Here is a 14,530-nt window from a genome sequence, read left to right as displayed (position 1 = left end):
TGACTCAATCTCAGTCTGTCCCAGTCTGACTGACTGTCTCCAGCAGTCTGACCCAGTCTCAGTCTGAGTCTGACTTTGTCCCCAGTTCTCTCAGCCCTTAAATACCCTATTACAATTACATCATTACAGCATACTGAGTATGTGCCAACTGTAGAACCATTACATCACCATGCTAAGTACTAAGTATATGTAAACTAGAGAACCATTATCTCATCAGTTCCACTGAGTTAACACCTTGTTATAAGTATCCTTTTTTCAAGTATATTTCTCCAGAATTCTGGCCCTCTACAGCTTGAGCCAATTTTTTCTTTTTTCTCTGAAAACCAAAACCTGCCTCACATTAGTATCTGTACCATCTCTTTACATAATTCAAGACTGGTTAAATTCTTTTCATTGTTTCCTTCCATTGTCTTTATAAAGGCTTAACCATTTGTTTTCCATATTCTTATTTTCCAACCCTCTTTTAGACCTACTTTGTTCCTTCCATTTTTAATTTTAATTATCTAGAACCCTTTTCTTCAAAACCAAGAGAAGTAGAAAATAATTTTCACAGCTTACTATTGTTGATCTCCTTTATGTATATTTTATTTTATATTTATTTATTTGATAAAAAAAAAACAAAAACAAGATTTAGGCAATCAGGATAGACTTACCCCTTTACTCCCATCTCTTCTTTTAAAATATCAGATCATTAATCAAATTTTTATTAGGCACCTACTATATGCTAAGTGCCAGGTGAGAGAATGGGAATAAAGAAATTAAATGAACAATCCCTGCCCTCAATATCAAAAGGAAGAAAGGGGAAAAAATGTTCCCACAAAATAAAAGTTTAAAATAGAAATTTAAAATTGTCTTTGAATTGAATTCACCACCTCCATCTCTCCAAAACCCACAAGAAAGAGTTGTCACTATTGTACAATGTCTTCTCTTTCCTCTTAGAGGATCAAGTTTTTGAGGGCAGGTGTTGGGTCTCACTTTATAGCATAGATCACAATGTCTGGCACTTGGCAGGTGCTTAATGCTTGTCAAATTGAATAACAATAATGAATGTTATATCAAATACTATTTCTACTGTTTTACAATTTATACAATGATTTTCCCCAAAAAACATTCAACAAGGTCCAAATGGTAGATTTCCATTTTTATTCTCACTAGATTCATCAGAGGTACAGAGTACTTCTATTCTTATTTCATCCATGAGGAAAACTTGCCCAGTGTCACACAGAAAGGTAGTGCCAAATTCAAGATATGTATCCAGGATACTGTCTTAGAGATTATATCCAACTCTGTTTATGCTATTCTCCTGTGCAAAAACACTGTGTGTGATAATGGAGGAAGGAGCAAAGAAGTAGGAAGAAAGAGAGAGAAAGAAAAAAAAAAAAAAAAAGGTATGAATGAGACTGTTGAACCTTCTTACCTGTGCAAAAAGGGTAACCAGGCTAGCATTGTCTGGGTATTCTATGTGCTTAGAATAAAAGTGATGAAGAGCAGAAATGTCACTCTGGATCAGTTCTCTCTTCTCATTGTCCAGCTTATCCAGATCTATGGATAAAGAAAAAAAATCCATGTCACCTGAGTAGGCAGGTTGAAGACCCCTTGAAATTAAGGTGAGGGCTTTCTTTTATTACTGTCAATGGCAAACAGAAGTCAGCCCAAAAACAGATCTCAGGAAACATCACTCCTGACCAATTCTCCTTTCTTGCTCAATTTTGGGTTCCCTTTGGGCAAGAAACCAATCATTTTCTAGAAAAAAAAAAGAGATTAATTATTTCCACTTCCTCCCTTACCTGAAGCTACTTGTGTCCTGATATTTCAAAATGACTGTAGTAATAAAGGATATGAGTAAGGGGCAAGAAATGCTTCCTCCAGTCAAGAAACATTTATTAATCACCTTCTATGTGCCAGGTAATGCTGGGCATCCAAAGAAAGGTAAAAGGCAGTTCCTGCCCCTGGAGGAGCTTGCAGTCTACTTCGGGAGACAACATGCAGACAACTATGTACTAACTCTTACAGGCAACATAAATTGGAGAAAATCATCACGGGGAAGGCACTAGTGTTAAGAGAATTCTTCCTTATTAAGAGAGTTCACTCCAGAGACCATCAAAGGCTCTTAGATAAAGAACTGAAAATGGTCTCTTATATCCAACTTGCTCATTTTGTAGTTGAAAGGTTAAGTGATCCCAGGGTCTCAGGGCTAATAAATATCTGAGGAAAGATTAAAATCTATGCTTTCTTTGACTGTAGGTCTAATTTCTCTACTGCCTTTCAACAATTTGGCCAACATTAAGAAACTACACAGTTGCTCTCAGACAAAACCTTCTTTGGAAGGGCTAGTACTCCAGTAAAGTCCAGAAACTGATCTGCTTGCCAAAAAAGGTGAGAAATGACAGAATTGGTGCTGTATCATCCATTTTACGAGCTACCAGTCCTCCTTTTTTTCCTTATTCATAATTGTTTGTTGTGGAGAAAGGCTAACTGGAAATTATTAAAAACAAGCAAGCAAAAAACCACGTAGACAAAAATAGGTCCTCTTCCTTCTACTTGGCCACCATAAGACTATGGATACTGTGGTTTTTAAATTGGAAAAACTTAAGGTGCCAGGACTTACGTGATTCAAACTCCTTTACAGCCAACAATTTCTCTGATGATGTTCTCTCATGGTGTGTCTTCTAGTTAATTGGGAAAGAAAGTATACAGGTTCAGTTTTTGCCCTAAGTGCAAGATCACAATTATAACTTTAAAATCAACACTTAAAACTTCTGTTTTGAGAATAGCCCCCATCACTTCCTACATGTTTTTAAATGAAGTCACTCTACTGTTAATTTTTGTTAATCCTTTTATATTGTAGCAAAAGAAGTCTTATGGAGTGTGTGTGTGTGTGTGTGAGAGAGAGAGAGAGAGAGAGAGAGAGAGAGAGAGAGAGAGAGAGAGAGAGAGAGAGAGAGAGAGAGAGAGAGAGAGAGAGAGAGAGAGAGAGAGAGAGAGAGAGGTGTTTGTAATGAAAAATGAAATAAAATTAATTTAAAAGAATTTTGTGCAAAAAGAGAGTTTATCCAATGAGATCAACACTAACCCAGAACATTCTCATATATTCTCTCTCTCTCTCTCAGCAATTGGCATTAAGTGACTTGCCCAGGGTCACACAGCTAGGAAGTGTTAAGTGTCTGAGACCAGATTTGAACTCGGGTCCTCCTGACTTCAGGGCTGGTGCTCCATCCACTGCGCCACCTAGCTGCCCCAGAAAATACTCTTTTAAAAAGTGACCTGGTCTGGCCTTGAGGTAAGACTGTGTTTCCCTCCTCTTTTGTCCAACTTCCTTGGTGCTCACTAGAATGACGATATCAAGAGGTCTGATTGAAAGAAGGATTAAGTAGGAATACTTGTCACCTTACTTTCTGAAGGATAGTGAAAAATCAGAGCTTAGCCTAGTGCCTGGCAAGTGTTTAATAAATGCTGCCAGATGCTAACTTGATCAGTCCTTTGGCCACCCTGCTTGAAGGACCATGCCTAGGGGTTAACCATCAAAAGATCATCAATTTAGAACTATAAGGAAGCTCAGAGACCAAAGTCCTACTTTCTTATTAAGGAAAAGAAGGAAACTGAGGGGCAGAGTCATACATACTCCAAGTCTAGTACTATATCCACTCATGCCTCTTAAGATATGTCTTACTTTTCCCATTGCACTGACACAAATTTAGCCCAGTTCTAACTATCTGCTGATCAACTGCCTAAAGTAAATTCAGATTCCATAGAAACTCTTCTTATATGCAAAGTAAAAATAGCTAATTTTAAGGTTTGAAAAGCTCTTTTATAAATAGTATATCATTTGAGCCACACAATTACTCTGAGAAATGGGTGCTGCTATAAGATAATATTTATGAAGGTTCTTAATATAGTATTTGGTACATAGCAGGTATAATATAAAGGTTTGTTCCCTTCTCCTTTGATTCTGTTATAGTCCTCATTTTACAAAAGAAGAAACTGAGGCAAACTGAAGGGGCAAATGAATTCAAGTCTTCTTGACTTCAAGCCAGTATGTTCTCTCCACTGGCCCCAGTGTCTGTGCCTTCTATGGCTTTTGTCTCGCCCCCAGGATGCCTGCTATGGTGCCAGGTACTTCAGTATGTTTCTGGCTTTGTTCTAAACGCCTGGAGAGGACTAACAATGTAAGTGGGGTAGGAGTTAGTAATCAAAAATAAAACAATATTTGCAAGAGCTCAAAGATAATATCAATCTGAAGCTCCTTCTTGGCCAGCCTGGCAAGTCATTCAATTCATGGTTGAAGGTGGTTCATCAGAAAGATATGGCAAATATGTAGTTTAAACACTTCTACCCCATCCCACCCCATCTCACTTCAATTCCCCAAAGCATAATAGGAATACTGAAGGCCTGCACAGATTTTGTGATCCTTATGCTGAAGACTTTTGGCAAATTTTTGAGCTGAGTAACTCTCATTTAAAATATATAGTATTATTATTACTATGGCATATCTACCTGGCATAAACTCCTTACTAATGGCCAAGTATTATACAAACATTTTTAATTGTAACAAATTGCTCATTTGTGAAAAACTTTTAGAAGACTTACTATCTGATGCACCTGAGCTCAAGAACTGTAACAGAAATAAAATCAGCAGACTAACTAATTGAGAGTAAAGAGACCATGATCTGCTTTCTCTAAGAGGACTTGACCATAGCCACCCAAAAAGACAAGATATGATTGAATGATTTCTTTTTTATATAATACAATACAATCTTACAGTAATATATAATCTTAAATAAACATATGCATTACATTATATAGAATTATTATATTTAATATATACAAACAGAGGTAATATGGATGTATAGATACGTGTGTATGCATATGTTTATACATATATACACACTTGTGCACGCAAACACACACTCACTTTTTTTTTTTTAAAGGAACCTTCAGTGAAGGCAATTCTATTACTTCCTTTTCCTTTCAAGTTCTCCAGCTGTCAGAAAGTTCTTCCTCCTAGCTAACCTCTTATTACTGGAGTATAAGCTTATTTTCTCCTTTTCCTATCCTTGGTGAAAAATAAACTCTACCTTTCAACAAGATCTCTGCAGATTCTCAAACACTGTTATTAAGCCTTCCTCCCTACCGCCCATTAGTCTCCTCTTTTCCTAACATAAAAAAAAGCTAATTTCATTTTTCAAAGCTAACCCTGTTATTTCTCATAAGCCGGTGGAACCCAGAAGAGGGATGGAGTACTCCAATGAGTCTCTGATTATACTGAACAGAGGAGAATTCACAGAAAGATTATCTCAGAGTTCCAAAATGATACACTCCTATTTACACCCTTCATATCATATTTGAGCTGTGGACATGTGCTAATCCTTGTGAATAAATTTGGCTTAGTTGAAAAATAGAAAAATGAGGTGGGGAAGGGAGGAGAAGAGGAGTTGGCAAAGGGGTGGATGAAATTTCACCTTTAAAAAGATTTACAGTAGAGTGTCCTTGCCAGCAACCTCACCCTAACTAGATAGAAGATCCTTGAAAGTATTTCTGGTATGTTTCACCCATCCTACTGCATTGCAGTACAAAGACAAATCATTTGGCCCTTTTCTAACCAGGACTTCCTTTGTCATTCTGAGATTAGATGTTCATAACTGGCACAATAAAGCAGGGAAGGGCAAAACAACAAGGGAGCTGATAGTTACATAATCCCCACACAGAGGTCATCAACTTAAAGAATCTGGAAATGATAGCTTTTATCTCTTTCTCTCTTTTCTTCTCTCTTCTCCCACATAGAGTATGGTCCTGAAGTCAGGAAGATTTGAGTTTTTACCTCAGAAATTTATTAACACATTTTGTCTCTATTTGATTCAATTTCCTCAACTGAGAGTAAAATGGGGAAAAATAACAGCACCCACCCCACAGAATTGTGAGGTTTAAAAAATATTTGTGAAGCACTTAGTACAGTGCCTGCACACAGTAGGTACTATATAAATGTTTATTCCCTTCTCTTCCCTTTCACCTCCCTCTTCATTAACTTCTTCTACTGAATTTCCCTGCTATGCCTCAGGCTAGACAAGTGCAAAGTGTAACTCTTAAAACTACCACTTTCTTGCAGTTAGGAAAAGAATGGTGAAATGATTTAGAAACTATATGCCCTGATCTCCTGCATCCTCCAAATCACTAATAATGAGAGAAATGCAAATCAAAATAATCCCTTTCACTTCACACACCCCAAATTGGCAAGGATATCAAAAAGCAGAAATAATCAGGTTGTAGAAAGACAAATAAACTAATGCACTGTTGGTGCTGCTGTGAACTGTACAATTATTCTGGAAAGCAAATTGGAACTGGGCAAATAAGTAACTAAAATGCTCATACCACTTGGCCCAGAGATTCCACTTCCAGACATGTAAACTAAGAAGGTTTCTGACAAAAAAGAAAATCTCCAGGTATACCATAATATTTATAATTGTACTTTCTGTAGTAGGAAAAAAACTGGAAACCCAATAGATTTCCATCGATAAGAAAATAGCTCAACAAAGTGTAACACAAAGATATGATGAAATATTAAGGATGAAAAAAACAAGGAACATCATGAATACAGAGAAACAGACTTTTGTGAATTGATGCAAAGTACACGGTAAAGAAAACAATTACATACAATAAATACATATGCATATACATAATGCAGCAAATGTATACAATACATGTTAACATATACACAGCAGCCTTTATGTTGCACAGCATTGTGTGTATACACATGACTATGTTGCATAAATGTACATGTGTGTGTGTGTGTGTGTGTGTGTGTGTGTGTGTGTGTGTGTGTGGGACATTCAGATAAAAGATAAATGTTACATATACATATACAACCCCCACAAAGTAACAGAAATGAATACTGGGTAAATTTTAAAGACCAAGCTTGGCCACAATGAAGATAGCCAAGATTTTCATCCCTTGCTCCTTTGCAGTAATTCATTTCCACAGATGTGGAATATGGCTTGTAATATCAGATATTATGTTGATAAGTTTTACTGACTTTTTTCTGTGTTTTTCATCCTTTTAGAAAGAAATTATTTGTAATAAAAGATAGCTTTCTGGGAGAGAAGAGGAAGAAAGATATGGGGAAATAAATTTAGGTGATATAATGTCAAAAGACAACAATAAAAAATTGATTTTAAAGGGAGCTTATGAAAGGCTTCAAGAATGACCAGGGAAGCTCTTTTTTTTTGCCCCAGATCCATTTCATTGCTTCTATCATTTTCTTTGTCTCAGTAAACACACTACAAGAGAGTGACAGGACTTTGAGGGAGATGGAGGGAAGAGACAGAAGCATTTCTTGCAAGAAATTCTATATTAGGGAAGAAAAGCTTGGAATGTCTCAAAGGATTCTCAGGAAACTCTGGCACCCTAGAATTCTTACATAATGAGCCAGATTCCTTAAAGTACTTGGAGGGTAACTAAATTCCATTGCAGTCCTTCAAAGTGGTGCTCAGAAGAGGCCACGCTGAAATCTTGGTCAGTTTTACCCAGGCATGGACACCCACAGAAATTCTTCCACAGAACAAATAAAATTCTGAAGTAAGCTTTAGTGATTTCTGCCATTTTTAGCTGTGCATGGACACCCACAGGACATTTCCACAGGACAAACAAAATTCTGTACTTATGTTGTTTTTGCTATTTGGTGACCTACTACGGATATAAATAGGAAACTGAGTCAAACAAGTTATTACAAAAGCTGGGCCCACTTTTCTTCCTGACTCACCACAAAGACAAACAGAACTAAATGGCTCTGGCATGTGGTCCTTTCCCTCACCTGTTTGGCCAGGATCCTTGCAGTGAGTCTTACAGTCTCAGAGGGATTCCAGTTTTCCCCAAACACACACATAGCAGAACACTCCAGCTTGTGCATGGGCCAATCTTCTTTCTGAAAGGTTAAAGACAGTAATAATCATCAAAAACAAACAAACAAACAAAAAACCCAAACCACAAAACACTGAAATAAAGCAAAGGAAAAGAGGATGCAGTCAGTTCTCCCAGTTAAGGTCAAGTGAAATGTGTTTCCTTTTTGAAACCACGAGGACACTCACCCATACTGAAGATAAAAACATCTTTTTAAGACAGAAAGAACTCTAACCTTGAGCTGCTCCTGACAGATGTTTCTGAAATGAGGAAATTTACTTTGTGCTGCTTGTATTCACATCTTGTGTATTTCTATGGCAACTTCCCTTAGGAATCCAGTTTATTGCTCTGAATAATATACAATCCATTCTCAATTATTCATCTGTTCAGCTTTTTCAGTCATGCCTGACTCTTCGTAAGCTTCTAAACTTGGGTCTTTCTGACTCTAGATCTGCTAGCCACCCTGATAATTCATATCTGTGGATTATTAGTTTACAAGATAATCTATGAAAAATGTAGTCTCTAAACTATTTTTTCTTGGCTAGTATCATTCCCTATACGGTCAATAGTCAAATTGTGGATGAATTTTAAATCCTCATGGAGGCAAACTGTAATCAGGAAAACACCTGGCTAAAAAAATCCCAACAACTCCCTAATCCATCCTCAAATCAAACACTAAAATTCCTCCTTAGATTCTTCATTGTGGTTTGGAAACTGCCCTGGATTGTACAAGGCTATGCCAGAACAGCAGTCTCTTGGAGGCCTTTCCAAAATGGACAGCGGCAGCTAGAGTGTCTGTCATCTGAGCAGCAGCCTAGCTAAGTCTGGAGAGGCTTCTGGCCAGCTGGCCCCAGGAAAGTGAATTTTTGAGTCACCAAGAGTTCTCAGAGATTCCCCAGGCAGGTATTGATAGAAGAAGTACCTGCACTATAAAATCACAGATTTTAACTACTTTGTATGTATTATGAAGTCTGACAGAAATGATTTTTCTACCATTTAAAAAATATTTTATATCAGAGGATCACTGTTCTGGGTTAGCTAAATTTGCGTTCTTATTGCAATTAGATATCATTTGGAAGAGACTTGCTAGGGATTTCTATATGGGAATAAGGGGTAGGAGAACAAGCATTTATAAAGTACCTACTATGTCTCAGGCACAGTGTTACATCCTTAATAAATATTATCTCACTGAATAAATAAAGATATGTGTAAGAGAATTCTTCTCAAGATTCCATAGTCAGAGGAAGAGGAAGAGGGAAAAAGGGGTACTATTACATGTCTAGGTGTAGTTCTACGGATTTTCTGTGAAGCTACACTTCACAGGTGTATATAGTATAACCAGTGTCCTGGGGAGACCAAATTCAGGAGCTGTGTATCTTTTGCATTTCTTTGCCCTACTAGTATTTAAAATGAGAAAAAAAAAAAAAAAATCCTGGCCTGATTCCTGCTGAGCAAAGAGCTTCATCATGTTTTTCTTCTTCCTCCTCTTCTTTTCTTTCTCTTCCTTTTTTTAAAGCCATATCCTAAAACCTTCTTCTTATTATTTGTGTGCTTAGCACAGACTTAGCACATAGTAGGTGCTTAATAAATGCTTACTGGTTAATTGAAAGATCCCTCCAACTCTGGAATTCATACACTGGAAGTAACTCAGTCTGACTGGAGAGCTTGTCCTGGAATCCCCATAGAAGAACACCCAAAGGAACCCTACCCTCATTTCTCATAAAGTTGTGCTCTGGACTTCTCTACTATATCCCACACTGGATATTTTCATCCCTTCCACTTTCTTTTCAGTTCTCTGTTTTTCTCCCTATTAGAATGTAAGCTCCTTAAGGTCTGGGACTTTCTATCTACAATTGCATTGGCAGTCCTTAGCAGAGTGTCTAGAACACAGTAAGAACTTAATAAATGCTTGATGAATGAATGTGCTAAAACTTGTAATCAAGGCAGAACTCCTTCAAAAAAAAGTATTAATTTTTTCTTCCTGAGGCATTTGGGGTTAAGTGACTTGCCCAGGGTCACACAGCCAAGTATTAAGTGTCTGATATCAGATTTGAACTCAGGTCCTCCTGATTTCAGGGCTGGTGCTCCATCCACTGCACCACCTTGTCCCTAAAAAGTATTAATCTTGAAAAAAAAAAAAAGTGTATGTGTGTATGTTTTAAAGCAATTAAAAGATTTGCTAATTGTTTTTCTTTGCTATGAACTTTATCCACATAGCTATAGCTATAGTATGCACAAATACAAAGATCAGCTTTAAATGCCCACTAGGGCAGACAGTTCCTGTGGTTATGCTTAGAAAAGCTATCTAACCACTGATGAGGCAATATGGTACTGTGAGGAAAAAAAAAAAAAAAATCTCTACACAAGGTCAAAAAACGTTACTTTCCTGTGTGTGTGACCCAAGGCTTCTAATTCACAGTATTTTATCTTAAAATACAGATAACAAATTGCACTATATTAAATGCTGCTGTGAGCATAGGGAGAGGAGAGGAGAAAGGGAAGAAGTGGATGGTATAAAGCAGACATTATTCCATTAGAATTTTAATAGCTTTTAAGAATTTTAAGTATTTAGAAGCTTTATAAATATTATCTTACTTAATCCTCACACCAATTCTGTAAAGTGGATGCTACTATTAAGAACATTTTATAGTTATAGAAATCAAGAAAGGCAAAAGTGACTTGCCCAGGATCACAGAGTTGAATCTGAACTCAGGTCTTCCTGACTCTAGATCCCAGTACCCTATTTGCTGTGGCACTTAGCAGCAAATATATATAAAACTTAGGCAAAGCACAACATCAATGCTATGATTCATTTTTATCACTCATGAATGGTTCTAGGACCTCTGAACACCCTGGTTATGAAAAAAGACATCTAAGAATTCATTTCTGTCCCACTACCATATATCTCATATCAGTTGTCCAGGATGTACCCATATTGGCAGTGGTGGTGAAAATTCCCTCCAAGAGACTCACTTTTAGGATGCTTGGAGGAAAAAGGAGATAGGCAAGAATACAAGGAACCTCAGGCTTAGAGAATAGGTATTGTGCAGAGTAGGGCAGTAGAAAGAGAGCAAGATTTTATGTTTGAAGCTTAAGATCAAATCCAGGCCCTACCATTTTCTTCCAGTGTGATTTTAAGGAAATCATTTAGTATTTCTGGGCTTCCCTTTTCCCATCTGTAGAGCAAAAGGATTATACCCAATAATCTAAGACTCATCCAACACTGACTCAACATTCCTACTGATAGATATCTTTTAAAGTGTGTTATTAGAATACTACAATGTGGGTGTCTGCCAATGTTTTGGTTTATAGGTTCACTGGCTACTACTTGAGAATCATGATTTCCTCTACGACTTTAAATTAGAGGGACTATTAGTGGAGGCAACAGTAAAATAGAAACTGAGTTCTCACACACACACAAAAAGAACCTAAATTATGGAATCAATTCCAGATTTCCCCAAAAATCATATTGACTAGACAGAAATTTCATGATCTCCAAAGAAATCCAGATCTTATCAAGTCTTCCTCAGTGTTTAATGTTTATTAATAGGGTAATATTTATGCATAAGATTCAGAACTAGAAGAACCTTAAAGATATTCTAACCCAAAGTCTTCATGTAACAGACAGAAGTCCAGGGAGATGATGAGATGATTTGTTCAATATCATATACTTAAACCAGACAAGGTCTTCTGGCTCTAAGAACAGTAACTTTTTTCCCACAGAGATAAGCCGCTTCTTAGTTTCATTTGGTCCAATTAATTTTAACTTTGGCCCAAATATTGTGAATCCACTGATGTGGAGAATCTTGAATATAAAAATTCCCTTCACCAATGCAATCTCATAACTCCAGTTACCTATTGGATATCTCAAGCTGTATGTCTCATAAACATCATAAACTCAACATATCCAACACCAAACCCATTTCCATTCCTTCTAAGTCCTTCTCTCTTTCTAAATATCCTATTACTATCAAGGGTGAGGATGTTACCATCCTTTTAGCTGCCCAGGCTTGTTCTCAACTCCTCAGTCTCTCATCTTCACATCCAATCTGTTGCTCAGCTCTGTTGATTCTATCTTCATAACATCTCTGGAGTATCCCCCCTTTTCTTCTCTGACATTGCTGTCAATCTTTCTCATCACCTCACACCCAAATTAATGCAAAAGCCTACTGGTTGGTTTCCCTGAATCACTCCAGGCAAGCCTTCATTCAGCTATTACACTGATCTTGTCAAAGCCCAAATCTGATCATGTCAACCCTGATCCCCTTCCTCTTCAAAAAGCTCCACCCACTCCCTATCAACTTCAGGATCAAATATAAAATCCTCTATTTGACATTCAAAATCCTTTATTGCCCAGTTCCCTCCTCCCTTCCCACCTTCTTTAAATCCAAAGCATTTAGCCCTGGGCCTAGAATATGGCACATATTCTGAGTCATTTACTTGGGTATCAGGAAGATTCATCTTCAAACAAAGCCTTAGACACTTACTAGCTGTGTGCCTCTGGACAAGTCACTCAACCCTGTTTGCCTGTTTCCTCATCTGTAAAGTAAGCTAGAGAAGGGAAATGGCAAATCACTCCAGTATGTATGCCAAGAAAACCCCAAATGGGGTCATGAAAAGTTGGATGCGACTGAATACAACACAATCACTACATGTTGACAATGAAGATCAGCAATTTGTCTACAACTTCTGTTATTCGAGAGTTATCTGAGATATTGAGAACTGAAGTAATTTGCCCATGAATCCACAAGCTAGTAGATGACAGGCACAAAACCATATAATGAGAGTTGTAAGCAACTTCTGTGGCCAGCTAGTCATGACCCATTTACTGAAGGAAGAGCCACTATAATAAACCTGACAAATGGTCATCCAGCCTCTGCTCGAAGACTTCTAGTAGGGAGGAACCCACCACATTTAGAGGCAGCTAATTTCACTTTAAGCCAGCTTTATTTATTAGAAAGCTTTTGCTGATGTCTAGCCTATATCTGTTTCTCAAATTTTTAAGTTACAGTCCAATCTTTACATGTGGCCCTTTAAATATTTGAAGATAGGTATCATATTCAGGCTAATGATGGTCTGTAACTTCAACCATTCCTCATAAAACAAGGATTCATTATCATTTAGTATTCTGGTGGTCCTCCTTAGGACACTGAAACCTATCAATTTCCTTCTTAAACTACTATGCCCAGAACTGAGCACATAAAACCAGATGAAGTCTGACAAGGCTAGAATACAAAACTGGACCATTAACAACTATTCTTTGAGTCTTACCATTCAACTAATTTTGAATCCAGCTGGTTGTATTGTTGTCTAATTCTATCTTTCCATCTTCTCCACAAAAAAAAAAAAAAAAGGATGAGGTAATCTAATCAAAAGATTTCCTAAAATCTATATCTACAGTATTTTCCTTCATCTTTAATAATTCTTTAATACTTTAATTCAATACTTTAATACTTCATACTTTAATAATTCTATCAACAAAGGAAATGAGGTTAGTCTGGTATAATCTGCCCTTGATGAAGCCAGGCTGGCTCATTTTCTACAATGATCTCATTAACATCTACTCTAGAAATTTTTGTAGGAATCAAAGTCAATCTGAATGGCTTAAAGTTTGTAGAATCTGCTCTCTTTCCTTCTTTTTCTTCTCTCTCTCTCTCTCTCTCTCTCTCTCTCTCTCTCTCTCTCTCTCTCTTTTTTTTTTTTTTTTTGAAAATTGGAATAATATTTTCTGTTTCCCAAATCTGTTATATACTTCTCACGTTTGCATAAAACCTTTGATAAAAAAATTGCTCATCTGGACAACAGTTCATCTGGACAAGATGACTGGAATTCATGAAGGACAGATAAGTAATCTCTTGCTCTCTATTTATTGTCCATATCAGCTCCTATTAGTGATTTTTGTTTTCTGTCATTTCCAGGATAAATGTCATTCTCTTTTTTTGAGAAAATAGACCCCCAAATATGAACAGAAAAGCTTTGCTTTCTCTCTTTTGTCAGTCCTAAGCAAAAGATCTTATTCCTTCTTTGACCTTAGACTAAACAAATAAACAAAGCTCATACATACCCTTTTTGTTGTTTCTAGTTTCCCTTAGCAGCCTCAGCTATTCTAAGCTCTGGAATTTCTGACATTTTAACAAATCTTTATCACAATCTCATACTTCTTATATCTGGCTTTGTTCCCATCTTTAGTACATTAAAAAAAAAAAAAAAATTTAAGGTGATTGATCTGTTCCCTATACATCCACATTAGACTCTTTAGACAACTCTCCCTTTTCCCACCTAATGGAATTATTTCCTTTTCTATATTTTCCCAAAATCCTGAGTGCATATCAGCCTATACCTAGAAGTTCTCTATCACAAAGTCTAGAATGGATATATTTGAAGTGAGATTTGAACATAGGAAAATATGAGACCAGTGCTCTCTCTCCTTCTATTATACTATATTGCCTAAGTCAAACATGTATATTTAAAAAAAAAAAAAAAAAAAACAGCAAATGATTTTCATAGAGCTTAACTTATCTATTTGGCTATTACGTTAGGACAATTTTTTGGAAAGCAAATCCCAATTCTGAGATACGTCCTAAAACAAATGCTCCTCTGCAGAGACTATCCTAGCATACTATATATTCAGTTTAGTCAT

General features: G+C 36.8%; 1 protein-coding gene across 1 annotated transcript in view; it reads right to left on the bottom strand.

The window, feature by feature from the left end:
• Window positions 1-14,530, bottom strand: part of SMYD2 (SET and MYND domain containing 2) — a 79,444-nt gene that overhangs the window by 22,668 nt on the left and 42,246 nt on the right. The window contains exons 3-5 of the mRNA XM_074309149.1: window positions 7,805-7,915; window positions 2,609-2,669; window positions 1,418-1,542 (exon numbers count right to left, since the gene is read on the bottom strand). Of these exons, the coding sequence (XP_074165250.1) occupies window positions 1,418-1,542; window positions 2,609-2,669; window positions 7,805-7,915 (297 nt within the window). The remainder of the gene's footprint in view (window positions 1-1,417; window positions 1,543-2,608; window positions 2,670-7,804; window positions 7,916-14,530) is intronic.

This window comes from Sminthopsis crassicaudata, chromosome 4 (assembly GCF_048593235.1).
Source record: "Sminthopsis crassicaudata isolate SCR6 chromosome 4, ASM4859323v1, whole genome shotgun sequence".
Classification (NCBI taxonomy): domain Eukaryota; kingdom Metazoa; phylum Chordata; class Mammalia; order Dasyuromorphia; family Dasyuridae; genus Sminthopsis; species Sminthopsis crassicaudata.
Note: the sequence above shows the minus strand (reverse complement) of the source record. Positions and strands in the feature narration are given on the sequence as shown.